General features: G+C 43.2%; 1 protein-coding gene across 2 annotated transcripts in view; it reads right to left on the minus strand.

Moving 5' to 3' along the window:
• Nucleotides 1–24,871, minus strand: part of Ppm1h (protein phosphatase, Mg2+/Mn2+ dependent 1H) — a 200,921-nt gene that overhangs the window by 24,633 nt on the left and 151,417 nt on the right. For both annotated transcript variants that reach the window (XM_069987868.1, XM_069987877.1), the window contains exons 7-8: nucleotides 12,163–12,226; nucleotides 7,990–8,097 (exon numbers count right to left, since the gene is read on the minus strand). In XM_069987868.1, the coding sequence (XP_069843969.1) occupies nucleotides 7,990–8,097; nucleotides 12,163–12,226 (172 nt within the window). The remainder of the gene's footprint in view (nucleotides 1–7,989; nucleotides 8,098–12,162; nucleotides 12,227–24,871) is intronic.

Raw genomic sequence — 24,871 nt, forward strand, 5'->3', positions numbered from 1 at the left:
ACTAATCACACCATTAAAAACTTTAGTTCTTATGCCTGCTTGGGCTCAAGCATCAGTGTGAACAAAAATCCCAGGTAATTCAATGCAAGTGCTGGGGGCATCTGCCCTTGAAAGATTAATCATGGCAGTATTTGCCTATGACCCCAGCTACTCAGGAGGGGAGACAGGAGGACTGCAGTTTGAGGCTAGCTGGGATAAAGTTCGTGCTAGACACTATGTGAAAAACAAACTAAAAACAAAAGTGGACTGGGAATGTGGCACAAGTGGTAGAGTGCTAGCCTGTTTGAGGTCCTGAATTCAAAGCCCAGTGTCACAGAAAAAGAAAGAAAGGAAAAAAAGAAGGGAGCCAGGGAAGAAATGAGGAAGGAAAGAAGGAAAGGAGAGAAGGAAGGGAGAGGGTGGGAAGGGAGAGGGAGAGAAGGGAGAGGGAGGGAAGGAGGGAGAAAGGGAGGAAGGCTAGTAATTGATTAGGGACATGGTCTTACTTGTAGGACATAGCCTAGCACTTTACAATGACTGCATGATCAGAGGAAGCATTTCTCTTGTGGGATATTTGCCTGGTGTTCAGAAAACTGATCACCAAGGAAGTCAGTTGTTAAGTAGGGGAAGAAGGGAAGAAGAAAGAAAAATCGAGAAGATTCTTTAATTGAATAGTGACCCCACAGACTTTCAAATAGTCCCCGAAATGTCATGTGTTCACAGGCAGCAGAAGTAGCCCCCGCCTCCCCTTGACTCTCATCCTCAGGGTAGCTGCCAACAGACAGAAAATCACCATTGTTAGAGAACAGGAATGAGAAGGGGACAAACAACCTGGCTGAAGTATCCGAACAAGCCGAGTGCTGACTGCTCACAGCGCTCTCAGCTTGCCCGCACTTGGAGACAGGCCTAATGTCATCACTGGCACCTGCTTTCTACAAGAGCTTGTGACAAGCACCTCCATTTAGCACTGGGCTGCAGAGTGCTGTCTCACCCGTGCTCCCATCTTTGTCCTAGAACTGATGATATTCTCGTGGCATGTTAAGAGAGCTAATAGTAAGATGGTGTGCATGACTTCAAGCTACTTTTATAAAATAATTAATCAGTTCTTCCTTTTTCTGAATGCTCCTCCATCAGCTTAGCAAATTCTCAAAGTCTTTTTTCCCTTTAAAGTGCTTAGTGTGGGACGATGAGCTTCTGCAGCTCAGGCTAGGCTTTGTGGCAGAGGAAAAGCAAAAACAAACAAACAAACAAAAAGGCTTTGCTTCCAGATTTGGGACTTGACAAAAGCTATATTCTCTACCTCCCCCACCCGCACCCCCCTCCCTCTCATCTCTTTCCTTGTCTCTGTCTTTCTGCCCGTTTCTTCTCTTTCTCTTTCTCTTTGTGTTGGTACTGGGGCTTGAACTCAGGGCTCTGTCCCTTCACTTTCTGACTTAAGGCTGATGCTCTACCACTTGAAACACAGTTCCACTTTTAGCTTTTTGATAGTTAATTGAGTCTCATAACTTTTCTGCCAAGACAAGCCTCAAACTGTGACCCTTAGATCTCAGCTTCCTGAGTAGCTAGGATTACAGGTATGAGACACTGGAGCCTGGATACTAGTCTGGTTTTAATCTATCATACTTCCTTTTAAGGTTTTTTTGTATGGTCAAGGGAATTTCTTAAAACAGGATTTTCCTTGCTGTCATCCAATTATCCAAGGGTAATATCCTTGGATGACAGCAAGGAAAATAATTACCATTATTACTCTTTTAGAAAGATTCAAGATGTTTAGCTATGTTCATACATTCTTTACCTACCCATGATCATACTCTTGCATATACAAGCATGCTCTGCTTCACTTACTATAGCATTCACTATGACATTTCCCCATGACCTATGTATTGATGTTGCTTCTTATGAATTGGCCAGATTGCAGAGAGCACAAAATAGAACAACATATGTTTTGGCTAGGTACACAAAAAAATCTTATTAAGAACTAGAAGATTCTACATGTCTTAAGATGTACACATAAGATCATTAAGTATGATTCATGTTTTCATGGGAGAGAACATAGTCCCAAACAAAATAGTGAGTCTCTTGATGTAACAGTGGTCACTGGGTAATCTCTGAGTGTAAAGCTCTCCGGGAGCTGATAGAGAAGAACAAATAATATTTATTGACAATCTTTGACCACACATCAGACCTCAGGCCAGGTAAGGTCATTGGATCTTACTGCTTTTCCCAATAACTCATTAGTACAGATCTTTCTCCATAAGGAAGAGGAAAAGCAGGCTAAAACTACTTATGTGGCCAGACACAGGAGGCTCACGCTGTAATCCTAGCTACTCAGGAGGCTGAGATCTGGGAGCCTGGTTCAAAACCAGTCCAGGCAGGCAGGAAAGTCTGTGAGACTTTTGTCTTCAATTTAGCACCAGAAAACTGGAAGTGGTGCTGTGGCTTAAAGTTGTAGAGTTCTAGTCTTGAGTGAAAGAGCTCAGGGCAGAAGCCCAAGCCCTGAGTTTAAGCCCCTGACTGACAAAAATAAACAAATAATACTACATGTAAGGTTCACACTACTGGTTTGGTATGGGTGTCCCAGAGGCCAAGCTCTGTTCTTTTTAAGTAGGTTGTTGCAGCTTAAAAAAAAAAAAAAAAGCATTACTGAGATTTTAAAAAAATTCCTTGAAATGAGCTCCATGAGCAATCCTGAGTTATTATTTAAAAAACCAACAAAAAACAGCTGATAAGAATCCAGAAAACTAACAAGAGAAAACTGAAACAAAGGGAAACTTAGGTTCCTTCTGCCAGGGGAAGAAAGGATAGGGAAGTGATGGTGGAGGCAATTGGCTCTGAAAACTGATCCTCAGACAGAAAAAGGCCTTGTTCTTCTAAGAGCCCAAACTGGGGCTAAAGACAACAGCACAGTCTTGGACTGGAGACTGGAAAGAAGAGTGAAATTAAGACAAGCCCTAGACTATAGAAGGACTGTCACAGGCCCAAAAGGGGCGTGGATCAGACATCTGGAAATTGAGGCTGCAGGCCTGTGCCAAGCTGCCTGAGTGAGTAATAGGGCACTTGTATGTGCTGGACTAGAGGTGGAAAAATTGCTAGGGAAGAGGGAAATTTGGAGGGCCGGGGCCCCAGTGCCTGTGAGTTAACAAACTTTCCTTCTCCACTTGAATCCTTGCAGGATGGTATAAAAAAAGTTGAACGGTGAGCTGTATACCAGGAAGACTGAAAGCAGGCTGGGCATATTTTCCTTCCTGCGAGGGGAGGGCCTGAAGCCTGGGCTGTCACAAAGAGAAAATAAGGTGCTATGGGCCAGAGAGTGGAAATGTCTCCACGCTAGCCAGAATTCCCAAGCTCCCATGGCGGGGCCTCCTGTGGAATTTAGGTCTTGGCCAGAACTCCCTGCCTTCGACCCCAGAAGGTTTGGGGGAGGTTTAACAAACCTGGCGGCTGCTCTTTGGGTTTGGCAAACTCAAGATTTTTCCAGCGCCTTGTGTTCAGTGAAACCGAAAATGTGCTTGGCTAAGAAGCCCTTCTCTAATTTTTAAACCCCTGTGCATTTTTTATGCAAATTTGATCCACATGTTTTTGATTTATTTATATTGAAGTCATCAAATCAAATTAGGAGCTACAATGATGAATGGGAACAATGCTAATTTCCAAGAAGGTTTTTTTTTGAGTCCTTTTTCTTAGAACTAAATCACATTTCCTCATCCACCCCCATCAACCGTTAAAATTACCAGACTGAGCTGGATTTGAAAGTTAGAACCCCAAATGTGAAATCAAGATCCAGGCTTGGCAAAGACAAAGCCAAGTAGGGGAATGTTCTTAGGAAGTCACAGTTAGAAAGCAAGGGCGGGGTGTGGGGGGGGTGATGAAGACAGGGAGGGAGCCTGTTATTCTTCATTAGATGGCTTAAATAAATTAACCTGGCTTTCAATGGCCCTACAGCAGCCCCCTAACCATTTCCCTTAAATATGAGCTTACAACAACCCCCTCAGGCAAAGGCATCTTAGCCCCAAGGATGGGGAGTAGTGGTAAATACAGAACCTATGGGGGGGAGGGGGAGAGTTGGGTGCCAAACCTATCTTCCTTCTTCTGCTCTCCTCCATAAAAGCCAGATCACACTGTTCCTCCTCTCCCCTTCTAATGGTACCCCTTCCCCCCTTCCTCCTTCCCTGGCTCTGGCTAAGTCCTTTCCATCTGGAAGCATTTAAAATGCACGACAATTTTTAATCTTATGCAAGATATCTTAAGATATATGTTGAATATCCATTAAGATAAATTATAAGTACATAATCAAATTTTGCACAATTCTGTTTGGCCTAGGCTTGCACACACACAAAAGACCATTATTGTCTTTTCCAATTACCCTTCCTACTATATTATCTTCCTCAACCTTAGTATGTATCAGCTTGCGATTCAGTAATTGTACAAGCTTGGGGAGTTACTTTACTTCTCCCAGTCTCAATTTCCTCATCTGTATACTTACAGGTGGGTATAGCAGCTACACTTCCTCACAGAGGTAAGAGGATTAAATGAGGTGCTGCATGTAAAAATCTCTATTTGTTAGACTGGGGAATCAGATTTTCAAAGGAAGAAATAAATTTTAGGACTAATTGCTTAGTGTGGTGACTATAGCCAATAGTAAGATATTATAGATTTCAAAACTGTTATGAGTAGATATTTATTTATTTATTTATTTATTTATTTATTTATTTATTTATTTATTTATTTATTTATTTATTTATTGTCAGTCGTGGGGCTTGAACTCTGGGCCTGGGTGCTGTCCCTGCGCTCTTCAGCTCAAGGTGAGCGCTCTACAGCTTGAGACACAGCGCCACTTCTGGTTTTCTAGTGGTTTATTGGAGATAAGAGTCTCACAGACTTTCCTGCCCGGGGTTGGCTTTGAACTGTGATCCTCAGATCTCAGCCTCCTGAATAGCTAGGATTACAGGTGTGAGCCACCAGTGCCCAGCTATGAGTAGATATTTAGAGTAGGTCCATTCCTATGATCAATAGTAGTAGAGTAAGCTGGGCATGGGTGTCTCATGCCTGTAATCCTAGCTACTCAGGAAGCTGAGATCTGATGATCGCAGTTCAAAGCCAGCCCAGGCAGGAGAGTCCATGAGACTCTTGTCTCCAATAAACCACCAGAAAACTGGAAGTGGCACTGTGGCTCAAGTGGAAGAGCACTAACCTTGAGCTGAAGAACTAAAGGACAGCACCCAGACCCAGAGTTCAAGCCCCATGACCAACAATAACAACAACAACAACAAAGTAGCACAATGATTAGAAGACCTAAAAACATAACTTGCAGAGAGCATTCTCCTTTAAGCCATACTGAACTTTTCTATCTATCTATCTATCTATCTATCTATCTATCTATCTATCTATCTATCTATCTATCTATCTATCTATCTGTACACACACACAACACATACATAAGTGTATACATTTGTGTATGGGACATGAGAGAAATTTTAAGTCTTCTTGAAGGAGCAAAATACCTAATTAATGTAGAAAGGTAAGGGTACCGTTAACATGCTTTCCCCCAGGGAGAAGGAACAGAATGAGTTTGATGACAAACTGGAGTCCTAAGAGTTCAAATTCAGAGTTTAATATACTTCTCTGATGGGAAGAAGTTTTAGCAGTACTTCAACCCTGATGCTGGCCAAAATAGAAAGACAGGATCTCATCAGCTTCTGGGGGTTCTTGAACATATGTGTGTAATATTGGTCTTAGTGATACAGAACTGTCATGAGGGTCCAGCAAGAGAACTCTTTTAAGCTCCAGACAAGCAGTTACTATTTCAACCAAGCCAACCTCATTTGAGATAATGCTTACTAGAGATTTCTTTTGTCTCAGTAACTGTTAGCCCTTTATCCAGATATGCTTTGGATGCCAGTCCCAACTCTAGGGGACTCTCAAGGAACTATTCCTGCTCACAGACGTACCAAAGGACTGGGCTAGGTGGTTGCTTGGGCCCATAGAAGACACTGGAGTGGATGGATATACAATGTGAAGGAGGATCGTTAAGCTGGGATGTTGTGTACGAAAGCTGAGCTGGGCCACTCAGGCTCTTCTCTAAAAATATAGATTTGAGAGAATATGAAACTGGGTTGGTTGAATGAAGTGGACATAAGGAATGTGGCTAGCTATATTAATGGCAAAACTCCCTTAGAAGTCTGTCAGACTCCTGCTGTGTTAGCTCTCCAGGACTACTTTGATTCCCATAAAGCCTGGTTTCTCAAATATTCTTCTTATAAATAACATAAACATCTCTTCTAATACAAATACCTTCCTGTTGTATATGTGTGTTAGCACAAATGGATTTCAGTTTTTTTCCAATGGAAAGAGATTACATTAAAACTACACATATTGAACTGAGTACATGACTCACTTCTGTAATCCCAGTTAACTGAAAGGCTGAGAAAGGAGTATCATGAGTTCAAAGCCAGCCTGGGCAATATAACAAAATCCTACCCCAAGGCCGGCCTGGGCTGGTAGTATAGCCCAGTGGCAATGTGCAAGGCAGAGATTCAGTTGCTGAAACCACCAAATAAACAACCTATATAAATAAACAAACACCCCAAACTCAGTAATTACACAGAGATGGACTTATATCTAAATATTTTGGGCACTTCTAGTGTAAAGGCTAGGTCTGTGTGTGTGTGTGTGTGTGTGTGTGTGTGTGTGTGCTGGTCCTAGGTCTTGAACTTGGAGCCTAGGCACTGTCCCTAAACTTTTTTGCTGAAGGCTAGCGCTCTACCACTTGAGCCACAGCCCTATTTCTGGCTTTTTGTCTCTTTTTTTGGTAGTTAATTGGAGATAAGAGTCGCATGGACTTTTCTGCACAGTCTGGCTTTGAACCCTAATCCTCAGATTTTAGCCTCATGAGTAGCTAGGATTAGAAGTATAAGCCACCGGTGCCCAACTTAAAGCATAGATGTAGTGACTGATTTCACAGTATAGCAAAGACCACTGGTTTCTCACTTAGCCTCTCTCACTCCCATATACTAGAGAACTTGGAAATTAAAGGGCTTTTGTTGTTGTTGTTGTTTCTTTTTTAAATTCTTCCCAACCTCCTTTGTAGCGGCCGGACATCCTGGGAAACAACTGTTTGCCAATGAGATGCAAGAGAATATATGCTGAGATGAAGGAGGTCCCTTCCCATCTTTATGAGTATGTTGTGCTTGAAGCTCCTCCCATTATTTGCAGCCATGAGGGAAAGTCAGAGAAAAACAGAAAGCCTTGGTACTGTCCAAACCAACAGCCTTGATCCTAGAAACCTGAATCTTCAAAAGCAAAATATAGAGGACCAACATGTTTTTCAATTTAACTTCTCAAAAAAGAAAGACTTACTGGTAGAAGCTCCCAGGTAATTTAAACCTATTGAGAAGGTAAGGCATACATAAATGACCAACATAAAACAGTGGGATTAGGAGTAGGCAATGGCGTTACTTCCCTCTGGGAGAGAGGAAAATCAGGAAAGTCTACACAGGAGAAATATTTCACTATACCTCAGAGGAAAAAGAACTGGATGTTTGGGGATGAGGAAGAAGGGAATTCTTGACAGAAGAAATAGGAGCATGGGCGGTCATGTACAGGAACAAGTTCACCTGGCTGGCACAGGGGAATGAAGGCCAGATTAGCAAGGTGAACAAAATTGGATGCCTTCAGTGGTGATTAAAGAAGTGTTTCTTTATTCTCCAAGTCATGCGGTACCACCGAAGACTTCTGAGCAATTAGTAATCAGAGTAGTTTTGGGGGAGAGCTCACTTGATGTCAATATGTGGGATGGACTGAAGGAAGCAGAGAAGGCCAGGAGAAGGCTATGCAGCTCTCTGGGGAGAAGGGTTTGAACCAAGAGAGTCAAGAGTGGGAAGGAGCACAGGAGAGGGAGAAGTACACATAGCCTACACTGGCTATTGTGTGGACATGGAAGGTAAGGAAGGGAAGGCATAATGTAGAGAACATTTTATTGTACAAAATATAGATAAAAACCTCATGTGTTACCTCTGGAGCTGAAGACAAGAATGGTTTTATGTAGATGTTGGAGTCATGCACCTTCAGGTCATGGTCCCCAAGTCCCCTGGTCACTCCAATAGTTGCCATTACCCGGGCCTAGGATTACAAAGAGAGAGTCACCAGAAACATATACAAGCAGTGAAAGCATCCTACCACATGACATCTGAGAGGAGGGAGGAAAGAAGTTCACAATTCTTCCAGCCCATTTTTTCCATGCCCCATGAGTATTTGTTACCAGGGAAGGCTTACCAAAAATCACTTCTGTATTAGAGGACTGGTTTTTTAACTACTTATCCCAAGCTTACTGGATGGCTCTTGTCTCCTCTAGGCTTTCTTTCTTTCTTTCTTTCTTTATTTTTTTGTCGGTCGTGGGGCTTGAACTCTGGGCCTGGGCGCTGTCTCTCAGCTCTTCAGCTCAAGGCGAGCACTCTACCACTTGAGCTACAGCGCCACTTCCGGTTTTCTGGTGGTTTATTGGAGATAGGAGTCTCACGGTCTTTCCTGCCTGGGCTGGCTTTGAACCGCGATCCTCAGATCTCAGCCTCCTGAGTAGCTAGGATTACAGGCGTGAGCCACCAGCACCCGGCTAGGCTTTCTTTTACTGAGACTAGAGGAGGAGTGCTCAATAAACTCATCCTAACACAAGTGTGATGTCTATACTTACTGATCCAACAGCATCCATCCATCCATCCATCCATCCATCCATCCATCCATCCATCCTTCTACACTTCTGTAACTCACCTACTCTACAAGTATTTGTTGGGGCTCCAGTCCTGTAATAGGTATTAACAAGGATGTAAAGTCTGAGGCATCATCAGACCTCCGAGAGCTCACCTATTAAGTTTTATGGCTAGAGAAAACAACTGATTAGTAATTCCATGATCTATCTTTGTGAAATACCATGAATTCTCCTCTGGATTTAGAGGAACAAAATGGCACTAAAGCTGCAGCTACCCAAAGACTTCTGGGACTGAGATTTCATACCTTTTTTTTTTTTTTTTTTTGGTGGGGTGGAGGATGGTTTAAGAAAACACATTGTACTAATATCTACACAGTCAGCTTAAATATCTCCTGTGGTGCACAGTTTTGGTATTCCAGTTATTTATTGAACACCTACTATGTGCAGGTAGGATATAGTAGGAGCCACAAATGTCTAAAGTTTCATCCTTATTACAAAGAAACTTGGCCACAATTTGGAATTATTGTCTGGAAGTGGAACTGTGGCTCAAGTGTCAGAGTGCTAGCCTTGAGCACAAAAGCTCACAGACAGTGTCCAGGCCCAGCAAATAAAGGAAGGAAGGAAGAAAGGAAGAAAGAAAGAAAGGAAGGAAGGAAGGAAGGAAGGAAGGAAGGAAGGAAGGAAGAAAGAAAGAAAGAAAGAAAGAAAGAAAAAGAAAGAAAGAAAAAAGAAAACTTGACAAAAGAGGTAAGAAGTACAAACTAATAACGTGGCCAAGTAACATGGTTAAATGACATGGTTATGTGCTGAAAGGCATATGATCAACAGGTTGTATGAATTTAGAGGAAGGAATAAAAATTCTACTGAGAGAAGTTTCCCTGGAGGAAGTGGCACTAGCTTAAGGCCAAAGGATGGACAGCACCAGACAGTCAGATGCATGGAGACAGAGTACAAGTCATTATAGGAAGAATGAAATCAAACGGCCTGACCCTTAGACCATCAATAATACAGCCTGTGTAATGTCATGATTCAAAGACCTGAACTTCAATCCTTCTACTACTTGACTAATAGAATACCTCACAGGAGCTAAAGGTATGGGCTCAGCAGTAGAGCATCTGAGTTCAATTTCTAATACTGGCAGATACAAAAAAAGAGGGCCTCACAGGGGCAAGGATGGAGCAAATAACTTACAGTCCAACAGTGTCTTCATCTTTATCCTAGTCTCCTCAACAGGCTGTGAGGTTTGGAGCTGGTCTCAGATCACAGGGTAAGTAGAGTTTATGTTCCCCACATTTACATTACATTAGAGACTATAACATATATATGAATTTTTTTAAGGGCCAGGATCAAATGCAGGGAGGAGATGCAGAGAGGAGCCTTAACCCCTGGTCCAGGAAGCTGAAGAAACCCTGTCCTCTGTGGAGAGGTGGGGGGGGGGGTGAGCTCTCTTCTAGCTAAGAAGTGTTCAGCTCTTAAGTGTGAATGTTCTAAGTCCCCTGTGGTCCAATGCTTTCTCCATGACTAGAAGTTTCTCTGGCTGGAAAAAGTACATGCTCATGTTTTAGTCCAAAGGAATCTGATGTTCCTGCTAGAGACTAAAGCTGTTTACAAAATATATAGGTGTTACACAAACCTGGGGGAAAAAGTCCAGGTTTCTGGAATTTTCACTTCCCTGAGACTTCTGGGATTTAGCCATGGAGTCCACAGACAGGGGTGGAGTGCTAGTTTTGTCCAGGGTGAGCCTGCCAACAAAAGCCAAATGGAGACACTGTGGCTTTTAAATAGGCTAATGACAGAATTGGCCAGCTGCTTAGCACAGGATTATCAAACTTTAATGAACAGAAATCCTTCAGGAACATGATGTTTTGGTGAATTGAACTTTTTGCTTAACTGGGAAAGCCCCTGATCCTTTAATTCCTATAGCTGATAAACTAAGAACACTCCAATCCAGTTTCATTTTTCACAAAGGAGGGAACGTCGAACAGCTTGCTGAACACTGAAGCATTTATCCTAGGTCTGCCTTGTGTCAGGGAGCAGGCTGGGCAGGTACTAAGATACACAGGTGACAGGATGTGGTCTGGAGCTTACTGGAACTTCCTGATGGCAAGGCAACACCGAATTTCAGTCCTACCAGGAACTGCAGCTTCAGGTACAGGCCACTGAGTGCAATGACAGACATGAATAGAATCCATGGTAACAAAGGACACACACTTTCCTCTCAGGAAGAGAGCTTTTTCCTGTCAGAATTTGCCACCCAAGGTGGTGAGGTGGGAATTTATAAAATGATCTCCATGTGGGTCAGATATTTTGATTTTGGTTCTCTCCATAAAAAGCCTTTTCCTGTCTCTCCCTATCTCCTCTCTTCATCTCTCTCTCCTTCCCTCCCTCCCTCTCTCCCTCTCTTCCTCTCTCTCTCTCTCTCTCTCTCTCTCTCTCTCTCTCTCTCTCTCTCTCTCACACACACACACACACACACACACACATTGAGGTTCTGCCCCCTCCACACATACATGCACACATATTCTGTACAAGAAGAACAGCTTTGATTTTCCTGTGAGTTATTACTTCTTTATATAAAAAAAACTATAGAATGCTAGGGGAAAACCACTGAAGATTCTTTTTAATGTGAATTGAAAAGAATTGGACCTCTTAGCACTGAGTTGAAATGTATTACTGTTCAGAGGAAGAATGCAGCGATTCAGCAGGTGTTTAACTGGGCAATGGGTTCAAAGCTGAGGAAGCTTTGAATCCATTGCAGAGACGAGGCTCTCTGCTCCAGCATTTCACATCACTGTTCATTTTAGGATCAACAGCCTTCTTTGGGTTCAGCTCTGTACTACTCAGTGTTTGCTTCTCATCGGGGCCCTCGGAACTACTGATGCTCTTTCCTACCTAGACCCAGGCTCTGGTTGAGGTGACTGTTGCTTAATTACAGTGAAGCCCTGGAGTCCCTTCGATGAGCAAGTAAAAACCGGACTTGCAGAGTGTGAACTTTCATGGTAGAACATGAGGACACTCAAGCTAGGGAGAGAAAATCAGGGATGCACAGCGACACTGGCCCCTGCTGCCTGTGTAGCTCTGTTGGAGCTGTTAAATCTCACAGCCCTGGATGCCTCATCTACCAAATGGATATGGTACAGCCAGCTGGACATGCTTCCTTTTGCCCTGTACATAAAAAGAGATGATGTATGTGAAAGGTGAAAAAGGGCAAAGAAGTTCCTCAAATGGAATGGAGGGGGAGGTTAATTTCACAACATCAACTTTTGTCCCTTATGCTCAGCACACATCTTCCTACTGCCAACCCTACCACTCCCTGAACTCTGAAGGCAGATGCTCAAGGATGATGGATGTGAGGTTCTTTTAAGCTGTCAAGGCTATAATATCGTGAGTGACTGAGTAGACGTACAGACTGCCACAGGCTATGCCAGCCAAGAAAGGAACACAGCCCCCTCCTCTTAGTCCAGGATAGTGTGTGTGCCTACCTTCTTGCCTTCTCCATATATAAGGGGAAACTTCAAGTCATCGTCCTCAATGGTTTTGTATGCCCTGTAGGAGGATAAACAACATTTTAAAAAAGGTTGACACTCAATTAGTGACCCCTGCCCTGACACAGGCTGCTTGGCACTTCATTTTTTTCCCAAGACACCATCTACTCACCACTATGCCTGTTTCTTTCTTAATAATCATTCTCCCTACAGAATTGTGTATGTGCACACATGCGCACGCGTGTGTGTGTGTGTATGTGTATATTTTAGCAAACCAGAAAACATTGTCTCCATATGTTTGAAGAATGAGAAAAAAGAAGTCGGTATATTCAGTTAGTGAGAAGGAGAGACTTTTTTTTGTTGTTTCTTGTCTGTGCATTAATGATGCGACTCAGCCACAGGGATTGGATTCTCCTCACTGTGTAGCTGTGAGAAAGGACAGTGCTCAGAGGTGGATGGAGTGTGAAGCTGCTCCAAGAGCCAGCCCTCACCTTCAGGGGCCATTTACATCAAAGCAGCAATACTGGAATGCCTGGGGAGGGAATATTTAAGAGCCTGTGTGACCTTAGCATGGCATTCAAGGTTGACAGAAAATTCTTTGCTTCACAATAGCTTTTAGATAGCCATTTGACACACAGGAAAAAAAAAAAAAACCCAGTTTATGCTGCATGGTTTATTCCAGACATGGTTGTCTAAATTCAATTGCCAGTAAGTCATTTGCTCATACACAAGTTAAAAAACAAACATGATGCCCAATTATTATCTATATCACCTTGTGCAAAGAGTGTCACCTTTCTCATTTTTAGCTTCCTCATCTATAAAAATGAGGATAATACATGGGATGTGAAGAACTTGGCCTATGTCTGCACTTAAGTGCCTGTGTTAGTTCAACTATCACTGTATTTAGTAGATAATTAACATTAAGTTATTAAGAAGAACAAGTAAAAGATGGGACAGGTTAAGTGATACAGATGTTTTAAAAACATAATGACTCCTGAGTGCATAAGAAAAACTAATTTATTAAATGGTCTTCCACTCTTATATACACAAGGCAGCTAGGAAGCAATGCTGAAATCACATTTATGGAAGCCCTTGATGTACAAAAGAATGCAATCTAATTTAGAAAGCACGCAATCCCAAAGTTGAAGCAACTGTACTCTCTTTGTCCAGAAGTCTACTTGGATACTTTGTTCTTTCCCTGGGTGGGAGCGAGGGGCAGAGAACATGTGAGGTTTGGGCATCAAATGCACCTAGGTTCAAGGTTGGCCCTGGTGAGTGGATGTGCCCTCTGAACTTCATTAATCAGGCAAGGCTTTTCCACGGACTAAAAAGGGGTAACATGCAGGACTCAGGAAGTACTCGGTGTAGTGCATGTTGAAAGCTAATAAAGCCAGTTGTTGCTGCTACTCCTGGCAAGTGAGCCTAGAGGTAATCTAGGAATTGAATTTTCAAGAAAGGAGCTATACTATTTCCTTTCCCTGAACCTATCAAATTAACTCAAAGTGGAAATAACCACTTTGATGTTTTATATACTCCGACAACTATTTTAAACAGTGCGGTATATAAGTCACTTGGAGGAATAAATAAAACTATTATTAGAAGCCTGCCCCAGCATGGGGATTGATGGAGTTTATAGACCAGTGGTTCTCAACCTTGGCTCCATACTAAATCACAATTTAGGGCTTAAAAAAATCTTGATGCTAAGGCATCAGCAGTGAAAGCAGAATCTCTAGGGAGTAAGACTCAGGTTATCAGGAGTTTTTTTTTTTTTGGTCCGGTCCTGGGGCCTGAACTCTGGGTCTGGGCGCTGTCCTTCAGCTCTTCAGCTCAAGGCTAGTGCTCTACCACTTGAGCCACAGTACCACTTCCGGCTTTTTTCTTTTTGCTTATGTGGTGCTGAGGAATCAAACCCAGGGCCTCAGGCATGCAAGGCAAGCGCTCTACCACTGAGCCACCTTCCCAGCCCTATCAGGAGTTTTTGAAGTCTTCCAGCCAATGCCAATGTGCCAACAAGGTTAAGGTCTCTGATGCTGTACAAACATCAGTCAAATCAGCTTTTAAGTGAGTTAAGCAATAAGCCCCTAACCATCTTGACCCTGAAGAAGACAGATGCATAGCTTCATGGAGGGGAAGAAAATGGCCTGAGAAAGATCTGTAAATGAGAATGAACTGGACTTTGGATGCTGTATGGAGACAGAGAAGAATGGTTCAGACTAGAGTGTGCAGTGCGAACCACACATAGAAAAAAGGACCAGCCTGGAGATCCGGGAACAGATGTTTGGTATTGGGAAGGAGGCAGAGGTAAGTAGACCAGAATCAAGGACAGGAAATTACTTAGAGCTCACTCAGTGTCAACTAAGAGCCTCTTAAAGGTTTAAAAGGGCAGTGACAACCCTGTTCTCTGAGACCACCACACGCCTAAGCCATTGACTCCTCTCAAGGCAGAGATATTCTGGAACACGAATTCTATGCTACAATAGCTCTGAAAGACAGCCACGCTTCCTGGAGTTTTTATCCAGCAAATACAAATTTTAATACTATATTTTAGCTTCTGCTTATCTATCTTCAGGAACAACAAAAAATTAAAAACAGAAGTGACAACCTTGGAAAGAGCAAGATTTATTCTGCTTTTTACCAGTGTTAGATTTTAATAAAATATGAGCCCTCGCTTTTCCACAGCAACAAATGGCAAGGATAATAACTGTAAGAAGAGAAAATACAACACTCTCTCCCCCTCAGTCTTCTAGGTCCTAAGCACAACTCATCATAAAAAAGTAAGTGTACTTCCACACACAAGAGTCTTGAAGAATGATGCAGGATGTATTGGGGGTTGTGCTTGTAGCATGAGTAATATCCTGACTTTTCAGGATAAATAAACACACACACACACAAACAAAAAAAACTTCAATAACTAAACCTAGAGAGTCTATGAGACATTGTATAACAGAAAACAATGTTATTATAACAGAAAACAATGACACATATATGTGTATTATGCAGTTATTGAGAATATGAATAAAAACAAACAAGGCTGAATATAAACAAAATAGGCCTTGGTCCATAAAAAAGGAAGACCTGAAGAGATTTGTCTTGGCTCATTTCCTTTTCTAGTTTATGTTGACGCAGTAGATATTTGACTGTGAATGGAGAATGCTGTTGCTCTTACTAATTTTAGCTTGCTAATTCCATTTTTCTAGCCCACCCAGAGCTTTCGGAATTCAGCTCCTTCTATTCAAAATATGAGCTCTCTCTTATGCTTTGACATGTTTAGTTTGAAAAGTCTCTCTGCCATCTTTATCTAGATCCCTGAAATAAGACACCAAATGGACCAAGCCATTATGGACCTTCCTGCAGGCTGAGCTACTAGACAAGAGGAGCTATCAACATTTCTTGGAGATGTGTGGAGGAAAAGTTTGCGATTCGAAAAACCGCATTTAGTATCATGGTTCTGCCTCATGGGAAAAACCCACTAATTTCCTTTTGAACACTAACAGTAGATTGCAAAAAGCTTAGCAGAATTCTATCTAGTCAAAATGCACTAAAGGTAGGCTCAACAGTAGAAGCAATGAAATATTAATGTTGAAAGTGGGAACATGAAGGATTTAGAAAAGAGCTGAAAACACGGTTCCGTGTAGATGCTGGCCTCACGGACGAGACTCTTTGGGGATAGTTACCAAGCTATAGGAAGCCTTAACAGAGCCATTATCCACTCTGGATTTCTCTCTCTTATCCAGCAGGCTAAGAGAAGAAACTCTCAAATTTCTTGTTTAGTCAAAGTACACCCATGTGCACTATTTCCATGATTAAGCAACCTGGAAGCACTATCCAGTGGGGAACTAACTGAACTCAACTTACCAGTGAATCGAAGGTGGCTCCTGATTCCACAAGGTCCACATCCTTCAGTCCTTATTTAGCTAGACTTTTCTCCTTTGTATCTACCACCATTTAATACTTAAAATATTTTGCTTCCGTATTATGTTTCTTTTCTCGATTGTTCTCTCAATCCCCCTGAGTTGTGTGAGGACAGAACTTTTGTTTTGGTCACTATAGAAATTTACAAGAGTACCCAGCATATAATGGGTACCCAAGAAATAGTTGACTGAGCAAAGAAAGAATACTACCTTCCCAAAGAACTTTTTTTTTCAATTTGCACACACATTTACAAAGCAGAGCCACCATCCTCTTCTGTATAACACATCCACAAGGCACTCTTTGATCTGGGCTTCATGGCCTTGGATGTCTTGTATTCTATTCCTGTGCTGTACTTGTAACTCTGCTCTTGGTTCCCCCCCCCCCCCCCACCTTTCTTCTTCCCTTCTTCTGTTTCAGTACAGTACTGGGTTTTGAACTCAAGGCCACACGCTTGTTAGGTGCTCTACCACTGGAGTCATGCTTCCCTAACCTTTTTGTTTCAGCTACTTTTTAGGTAGGGGCTCAAGTGTCAGCAACATGGCAAGACCCCCTTTCAAAAAAAAAAAAAAGAAAGAAAGAAAGGAAAAAAAAGATGGAAATGGAGGAGAAGGAGGTAGAGGAGGAAGCAGTTGGAATAGGATAGAAAAGGTGGAAATGGAGGAGGCGGAGTAGAGGAGGAAGCAGTCAGAAGAGGAAGCCCTTCCTAGTAATTGCCGCAGCCCTCCATCCCCAACCAGAGCTCTCAGCTTGACAATTTCACTCAGGCCAGGAGCCCAGAGTTCATGCTTTGCATTGTCCACAGACTACTTCTCACGATCTCTCTTCTCTCCTAACTCATGACCTTTCACTAGAAAGAGGAAGAGGAAAACCACTTGAGCCCCTAAGACTGAACTTCCTTAGCAAAACTTCAAAGTCATTAAAAAGAATATGATTCTATCTGGGGGAATGAAAGGACTCTCTCCCTTCAGGGACTGATAATCTCAACAATCCTCTCATACAGTTCCAAGACAAGGACAAATGAGTCACATTCTTCCACTAATCTCTCGACATTGCCTTAGATGCCTCTCCTCCCCTGGGGAAGTTTCTTCTTAGACTCTCTCTTCCCTCCTGGCAGAGTCTACTGTGGTGTGTTAAAGCATACTAGGCTTGGAGTCAGAAGTTTCCAAGTCACATTGCAATCCTCACATGAACTTGCTGTGGAACTTGGGAAGGGCACTGAAGCCTCCATGAACTTGCTTCTTCAGCTAGATACTTCTTCACAGGACAGTTGTAAGGATTATGGGAAAATATATCTGTGGCTTTTAAGTTCATAGGAGCTTGCCATTCTTTTTCTGTTGATTTTCTTTCCTTCTCTTCCTCCCTTTCCCCTGTCCTTCCCCCTGTTCCTCCCCTCCCCCCTCTCCTCCTCGCCCCTCTCCTCTTCCTCCTCCTCCTCCTCCTCCTCCTCCACCTCCTCCTCCTCCTCCTCCTCTTCTTCTTCTTCCTCCTCCTCCTCCTCTTCTTCTTCTTCTTCCTCCTCCTCCTCCTCCTCTTCTTCTTCTTCCTCCTCCTCCTCCTCCTCTTCTTCTTCCTTCTTCTTCTTCTTCTTCTTCTTCTTCTTCTTCTTCTTCTTCTTCTTCTTCTTCTTCTTCTTCTTCTTCTTCTTCCTCTCCCTTTCCTCTTCCATCTCTCTCTTCCCTCCCTCTTGTCTTTCGTTTTTCTCCCCCCCCTCTCTCTGAGACAGGATATATGTAGCACAGGCTGGCCTTGAACTTGTAATCATACTGCCTTACCTTCCCAACTTCTGGTATCACAAAGATGGACCATTATACCCAACATCAATCATTTTTTTCAGTTCAGATGTGGAGTCAGACAGTTGACTACCATAGGCAGAAGACACAACACATACCCATAAAAAAAACTCCTTGCTACATAACTGAGCTAAAGATATTAAAGCATGAAGGAGAGTACACATTCAACTTTATCTAGAAAAGTCCATTATCTGGTCTAATGTGAAGCCTGAGATCTCAGAAGGATGAATCAGAGATAACCTCGAAAGGAGATATTGCTACGTTAGTTTGAAATAGTCTTAATTGGAGATATTTCCCTCCTTTAGTTGGAAACCCAGAGTCCCTCCTGGAGGGACAGGAAAGACAGAGGCTATCTTGTTTTCTTCACGGCAGAAATCAAGTCCTAGCCCCAAACAGGCACTTTCCACAGGGGCCCCACAGACTTGGATGGAGGATGGTGGCAGAAGCATCTTGGTCGTGAGCTCCCATTCCTGCCTTTCTAGGACAAAGCCTCAATAGCAGCTCAAATCTCAGGACACCCAGGAGGAAATACCACCCGGTCCTGGCAGGTCCAAACAGACATGTGCCTGGGGCCCAAATGACGCTGGAGGCATTTCAGAGTTTGGCATGACCCCAGCTAAGCAATTCTGGAGTCCAGTGTCTGCAGAGACTCTTCCCCCGACTCACCTCTCTATAGCCAACTTCCTCAGACCTTCCTGGAAAAAGCAATGTGGGGCTGGGCAACTACCGCACGCTTCCTTTTTCCTTCTTTCTTTCTATGAGCCATCTGTATTTCCAAAGGCCCATGCTTCCTGTTTCTGGAGATGACCTGGCAGGCAGCCAGCTCTCGTCTTCCATGCCTGAGTGGATGCGCATCTCTTTTAAGGTCACAAAGACAATTTTACTATCTGAGTAGGTCTTACAATTATTTTTGAAATGTCTTTGCAGAGCTTTTTTTTTTTTTCTCTAAGTTTAAGCATTCAGTTTGAAAACTCTCAGAAATTTCTTACATTTACCTGTGGATGAAAACTTGGTATGCAGGAAAGATGGACTTAAACTGTCAGGGACAGTGAGTCTAGGGAAGTGTCACAAGGGCAGGCTCACATCAGAGAGTGAGGATGTGTCCCCAGAGAGGCTAAATGGGCTAAGAAATATCCTATATCTAGTTTGGGGGTTTAAAGTACACTTTCTATTATTGATCAAGTTCAATTTCTCTGCTATGTGCTCAAAATGGCATAGCAGGCAGAGTTATCTGCAAATCATATTTTACGAATCATATTTTGACTCGCTGGGCTCCTGACTTTATGTGCTAGTAGTTTCAACAGGCCTCTAAATTCTATGATCCCTGGAAAAATTCCTCAGTGGGGTGGATTTGAGGCTTTCCAAACAAATGTTGTCTTGCTTTCTTCCTTTGGTCCCTGGGTGTCTTTTAAATGAGATGACGGCTACATGCACTAAGTGCTGAACAATGGATGCATCTCTGCTCACAGTCCAACACTTTGATCCTGGCACACACAGTATGTTTGACTTGTCAGAATAAGATTCTTATCTGTTGACTCACTAAGAACCACTGGCAGCAGTCTAACTTACAGACACCTGGTTACATATGATGAGAGGAAAACCTCCACATTTCCTTAGCCACAGGAAAGGGGGAGCCTGATGGCCTTTCCAAGAATGCTTTTCACAATGGGGTTTAAGCTCTGCTCCTGGAGGGTATCTCCTGCTTAGAAAGGCTGACTCACAATCCCTGGGAAAATGCTTGCCTCCTTTCTTTTCTCCAATGGCATGCTTGCCTCAGACTCAGCCTGGAGTGGAAAACCTTCCTTCCTTTCTTTGGGCCTAGGGCCTTCTCTTCCTCCATCAGGCCTATGGGTGGCAAGCAAGAGGCAAAAGAGCTTCCATCTTGTTGCAGTCTATTATTTGCTCTGGGGAAGTTGACTAGATTAGACCAGAGGTTTCACACTTTGGAATCAGTGGTAAGACATATCAAACTTAGAACGCAGCATATACATACACATACATCTTAAACAAAAAGATTTACCCTTACCTGTGATATATACTTATTTTTTTTCTAATCTCTGTTACTGAACTTGTTGAAATATGGACAATGACTTTATAACCTTTAACTAGTTCTACCCATGGTGAAATTTGGTGGAAAGGAACAGATTTGCTGCTAGTAGGTTTTGTCAAAGCAGATCAAAACAATGAACCCAGTAGAACCCAATATTTGCTGAAAACCTATTGGGTGCCAGGAACCACTAGCAGAAGTATTAGGTTAATGAAGTTAAATAAACTAAAGGTCATCTCTTGACTCACAAGTCCAAGTTTAGTAGCAAGAAAAGAATTTGTAAGAAAAAAAGGGAAGAAAATGCCTCATGCCAGTCACTAAAAAAACACAACTAACAAGAAAATCATGAGCATGCAAAACAGAATCAATAATACTTCATCATAAAACATTTTGAAAGATGCTTAGAGAAATTCCAGATTTGGAAATCATCACTATCCTCTTGGGGTACGTTAACACTGGCTAAATAAAGTATAAGCACTAGGAGAGCTTCATATTTTCACCAGTAACATTAGAGCTCCCCCAGCACCTGAATCAGAGACACTTACACCATTTGAGACCACAAATCGAGAGTGATTTCTACTTTCTCAGGAGCCATTCATTCTGAAACAAGTATGACTTTTATTGCATATATATATATATAATATTGCACGAGAACAAGTCAATCATCTCCTGCAAATCAGGAGATGATCAAAACTGACCACACAGCTACAATGATGGTGAGAAAACAGTACATAGATTGTTTCAGTCAGGGTTCCTTCTGGACTGGCCAGTTCCTCTGTGGTGGTCCCTGCAGTCCTTACTTACAAAGCTTCTCCTGTTCTGACTATCCTGGCATTTGTATCTGAGCAAGGGGCTCTGCAGACACCCCCTCCCTAGGAGAAGCCACACTTGGGACTCTGTGACACAGCTTTACACATTTTTCCATTCAAATGTCCTGAAGTGGGTAATTCTACACTGGACAAAGTACCTCAAAGCAAGCCTTGATGCATTCCAAGTTTTTTGTGTCTTGAGAACCATGAAAAATCTTGCATAAGTGAAGTGAAGTGAAGATTGGGTCTGGCTGGCACCATCTTGGCCACATGGTAGATGGTAGGGTCTGGCATCTTGTCTTCATGGGGGAAGGTGAACCACCCCCCATCCCTACCCCAGTTATGGGTGTGCCTGAATCCCTGGAGGCAGGGGCAGGAATTTGGATGACAGGTTACTAAACCTGTCAGTCCACAGACTGTTATTATAGCTTTCATCATTATTTGTAGATGGCATTCAACATTCCCCAAGAATTGACTCCAATCTACTTGTTGAGCTCAACCATTGGCTTCATTTTCACCCTGTTCTATGGCAGCACTTCCTCCTGCAAGTCACTTCTGTGAGGCTCCTATCAGGATTATTATCCAGGTCAAAACACTGACATCTTTCTCTCTTGGCTGGCAAAGGACTGTTTGAGCCTTGTGAATGCTCTCCATCTGCTTCTCAGGGCCCTGCTGGGAGTCTCTATGATGCAGTGATCAATAAAGGGTTAATGCCATGCATGACAGGGAGCTTCTAGGACCCTCTTGCAGCCCAGCTGAGCCTCCTCTTCTATGATGTTGGTTAAGACATTGTCATATTATCTTTGGCTTCCACATTCCCAAAACACACATTCTATTTTCACTCCTCTAGATTTCTGCTAGTGCTGGGTCCTTGGCTCAATGTCTACCTCTCCAGTCCCCAACTCTCCCAAAACCTCACTCCTGACTCAGGTCTTCCTTCTCCATGAAGCCATTCCCAAACTCAATCTCCCCTCTCAAAACCAACCATTCTTTTTTTTTTAATTTTTAAATTTAAAAAAAAAATTTTTTTTGGGTCCGGTCGTGGGGCCTGAACTCTGGGCCTGGGCGCTGTCCCTCAGCTCTTCAGCTCAAGGTTAGCGCTCTACCACTTGAGCTACAGTGCCACTTCTGGCTTTTTTCTTTTTTTCTTATGTGGTGCTGAGGAATCGAACCCAGGGTCTCAGGCATGCAAGGCAAACGCTCTACCACTGAGCCACTTTCCCAGCCCCCAAAACCAACCATTCTTTCTATCACTACTGTGGGCTTTTTTTCTTTTTGAGAACTTTTTAGCAGCCTGTTATTATTTTCTTAAATTTGTCTATGTTCTAACAGTCTCTTTTCCCCATTGCTGGGACTTTAAGAATAGTTCTAAAGGTAAAATGGTAGTTTTCAATAAATTTCCAAGGTGCCAGTACTGAATCACTTAGTAACATCATAGAGACTAGAATAAAGGGCTGGGAAGGTGGCTCAGTGGTAGAGCGCTTGCCTTGCATGCATGAGGCCCTGGGTTCAATTCCTCAGCACCACATAAGCAAAAAGAAAAAAGCCAAAAGTGGTGCTGTGGCTCAAGTGGTAGAGCGCTAGCCTTGAGCTGAAGAGCTGAGGGACAGCGCCCAGGCCCAGAGTTCTGGCCCACGACCGGACCCCCCCCCCCAAAAAAAGAATAAAGTTGTGTATGTGTGTGGGGGGGAATGCTGATAAAACAGAAAACACCAGCCGGGCGCTGGTGGCTCACGCCTGTAATCCTAGCTACTCAGGAGGCTGAGATCTGAGGATCGTGGTTCAAAGCCAGCCCGGGCAGGAGAGACCATGAGACTCCTATCTCCAATATACCACCAGAAAACCGGAAGTGGCGCTGTAGCTCAAGTGGTAGAGCGCTCGCCTTGAGCTGAAGAGCTGAGGGACAGCTCCCAGGCCCAGAGTTCAAGCCCCATGACCGACCAAAAAAAAAAAAAAAACAGAAAACACCCAATCAATGAATGCCGAGGCACAGAAAGGGAGGCATGACACGACTTTCTGGCCGTCCTGATGGTGTTTCTTCACATACATTCAGGCCCCACCTCCTCTGTGCTGAGCTATCCTTCCATTGGCATCGGCCCTGCGTGTAGGCCAGCACACCTCAAGCTTCATCACTAAACCACCTTTCTAATCTTCACATTGCCTCAGGAATAAGCATCAAACACACGCTATGTCATAAGCCTCTGGATCCTTCTACCATCCATGGCATGTAAAAATTATAGAATTAGACATTTATCTGGCACTTACTACATGCCAGGCTTTTTGTTTAAGGCACCTGCTGTAATAACTTGCATGACTATTGGCAACTATAATCAGCTCCATTTTATAAATGGAGAAACCACAACTGCCAGCAGTGACGTGGTTTGTTCAAGCCGAACAGGTGGGAACTCACCTAGTCATGCAGTCTGGCTTTTCTATCCCAGTTTTAACACTACTTACTATCTCCTATGCCACACACATGTACAAGCAAGGTGTGCCAAATATAAATGAGTGCCCTGGAGGGTTCAATGGCCCAAAGTACACTTCCTCTTCAATGGAGATTTTTGTAAGCTCTTGATATTCTAAAACTTTCCCTTATGACTTGGAGTTACATACGATTGCATAGGGACTGTGCACCCCCACGTATTAGTCATGGGGGATGAATGGTACAATCACTCTGCTCATGGGTATGTCAGTGGGTACAGGTAAATGCCGTGACTGTTCAAAGTGTCTAAGAGAGAAAGACAGCCTTGGAAGTAGTCTGACTACTTTGGAAACATTAGGCCTCCAGTTATCACTGAAGCAGAGATGTGAGAGCCTCTGGGTATACATGTGTGCTGGGTGGGTGCTTCATCAATAGGGAGCGAGCTGGTGAGGTGTGGCTTTTCTTTCCTCTCCCCATGGCCTGGCAAAGCCCATCTCTCTTGGCTGGTGACCATTTGTAAAGACCCTATAGCTTCCTGTGGACTCCTGCGTTGGGCAGAGAGTAGGGAGTCATTCATCAGTGTCAGGAGATGTGTTGCACACCACAGGGACAGCTTTCTTCCCTGCTGCTCCTGCAGCCAGAGCTGCAAATCTTGAAAAGATGCAGAACATGCACACTGCAAATAACTATCCATCATCTTGGGTTCTTTGAGCCTGGGAGAGGCCCCTTTCCGTGTGGGGTTGACCTATTGTGACAGTCCCAGCCCCCACTGGAATTTAGGCAGACAATGAAGATTTTGGGGTACCTAATCCCTGCTCTAGCCAATCCCCATTATGGATAATCCATTGAGGGTTCAGGGGTTAACATTCTTTGAAATGTTAACCATCCTCTCCCTTTCTCTGTCAGATTTTCAGATTGCTCTCAGCCAATTAGACTGCTGCCAAGGTGGCCCATAATCATTAAATTATGAAAATATGAGTTGCTGGGAGGAAATGAGTACCAGGTTTCACTAGGGAAAGGCCTGCTTTCTTGTGAAGTAATTATAAAATTAGAATGTGATATTTCTCTGGTGAGTCTAAAAAGCCTGCCAGTGTGGTCTGTGGCACAACAGTAATATGAGGATTTGCACTGGGGCGGGACTGAAAGATCCTTCTGTGCCTCCCAAATACAAGTCAGAGGCATCTGTAGGTAAATTTCCAAAGACTGGGTTCAGAATGATTAAAGACAAAAAAAACGGGGGGGGGGGAAGCATGGAGTTTGGAATTTTCAATTACTCTTTAAAATTCAAGAGTGGAGCTGTTGCGAAATGCAGGCTTTCCAAGTAAGACTACTGACTACTGACTCTGAGCTAATTAGACCCACAGGCATGGCTAACATATAAATTCATTCCCCAAAGAGGGATACTGTCTCTTTAAAAACTGCCTGGGGAGTAGTTGGAAAGCTAATGAGGAGTGTCAGTTGGGGCAGCTTTATTAGGTGGTCATGGGGAGGAGGAAGCCTGGGGTTTTTGTAACAGGGTTTCTGTGCTTGATTCAATAAATCAATTTGTATTAAATGCGAGTGCTACTCTGGAGTTGGCTTCCCAGAGCATTCTACGGCATTTCTCAATCTGTTCATCCACTGCCTTGTCAGCCTGCCCGAACGTGCTATCAGAGGGCACTGAAGAAGAGCTAGGAAGAAGATAGAAGTTATATCTACAGTAATTGTAAAACTTGACCCTGCAGCT

Source organism: Dipodomys merriami, unplaced genomic scaffold (genome assembly GCF_024711535.1).
Source record: "Dipodomys merriami isolate MVZ:Mamm:240054 unplaced genomic scaffold, mDipMer1.0.p SCAF_10, whole genome shotgun sequence".
NCBI lineage: Eukaryota > Metazoa > Chordata > Mammalia > Rodentia > Heteromyidae > Dipodomys > Dipodomys merriami.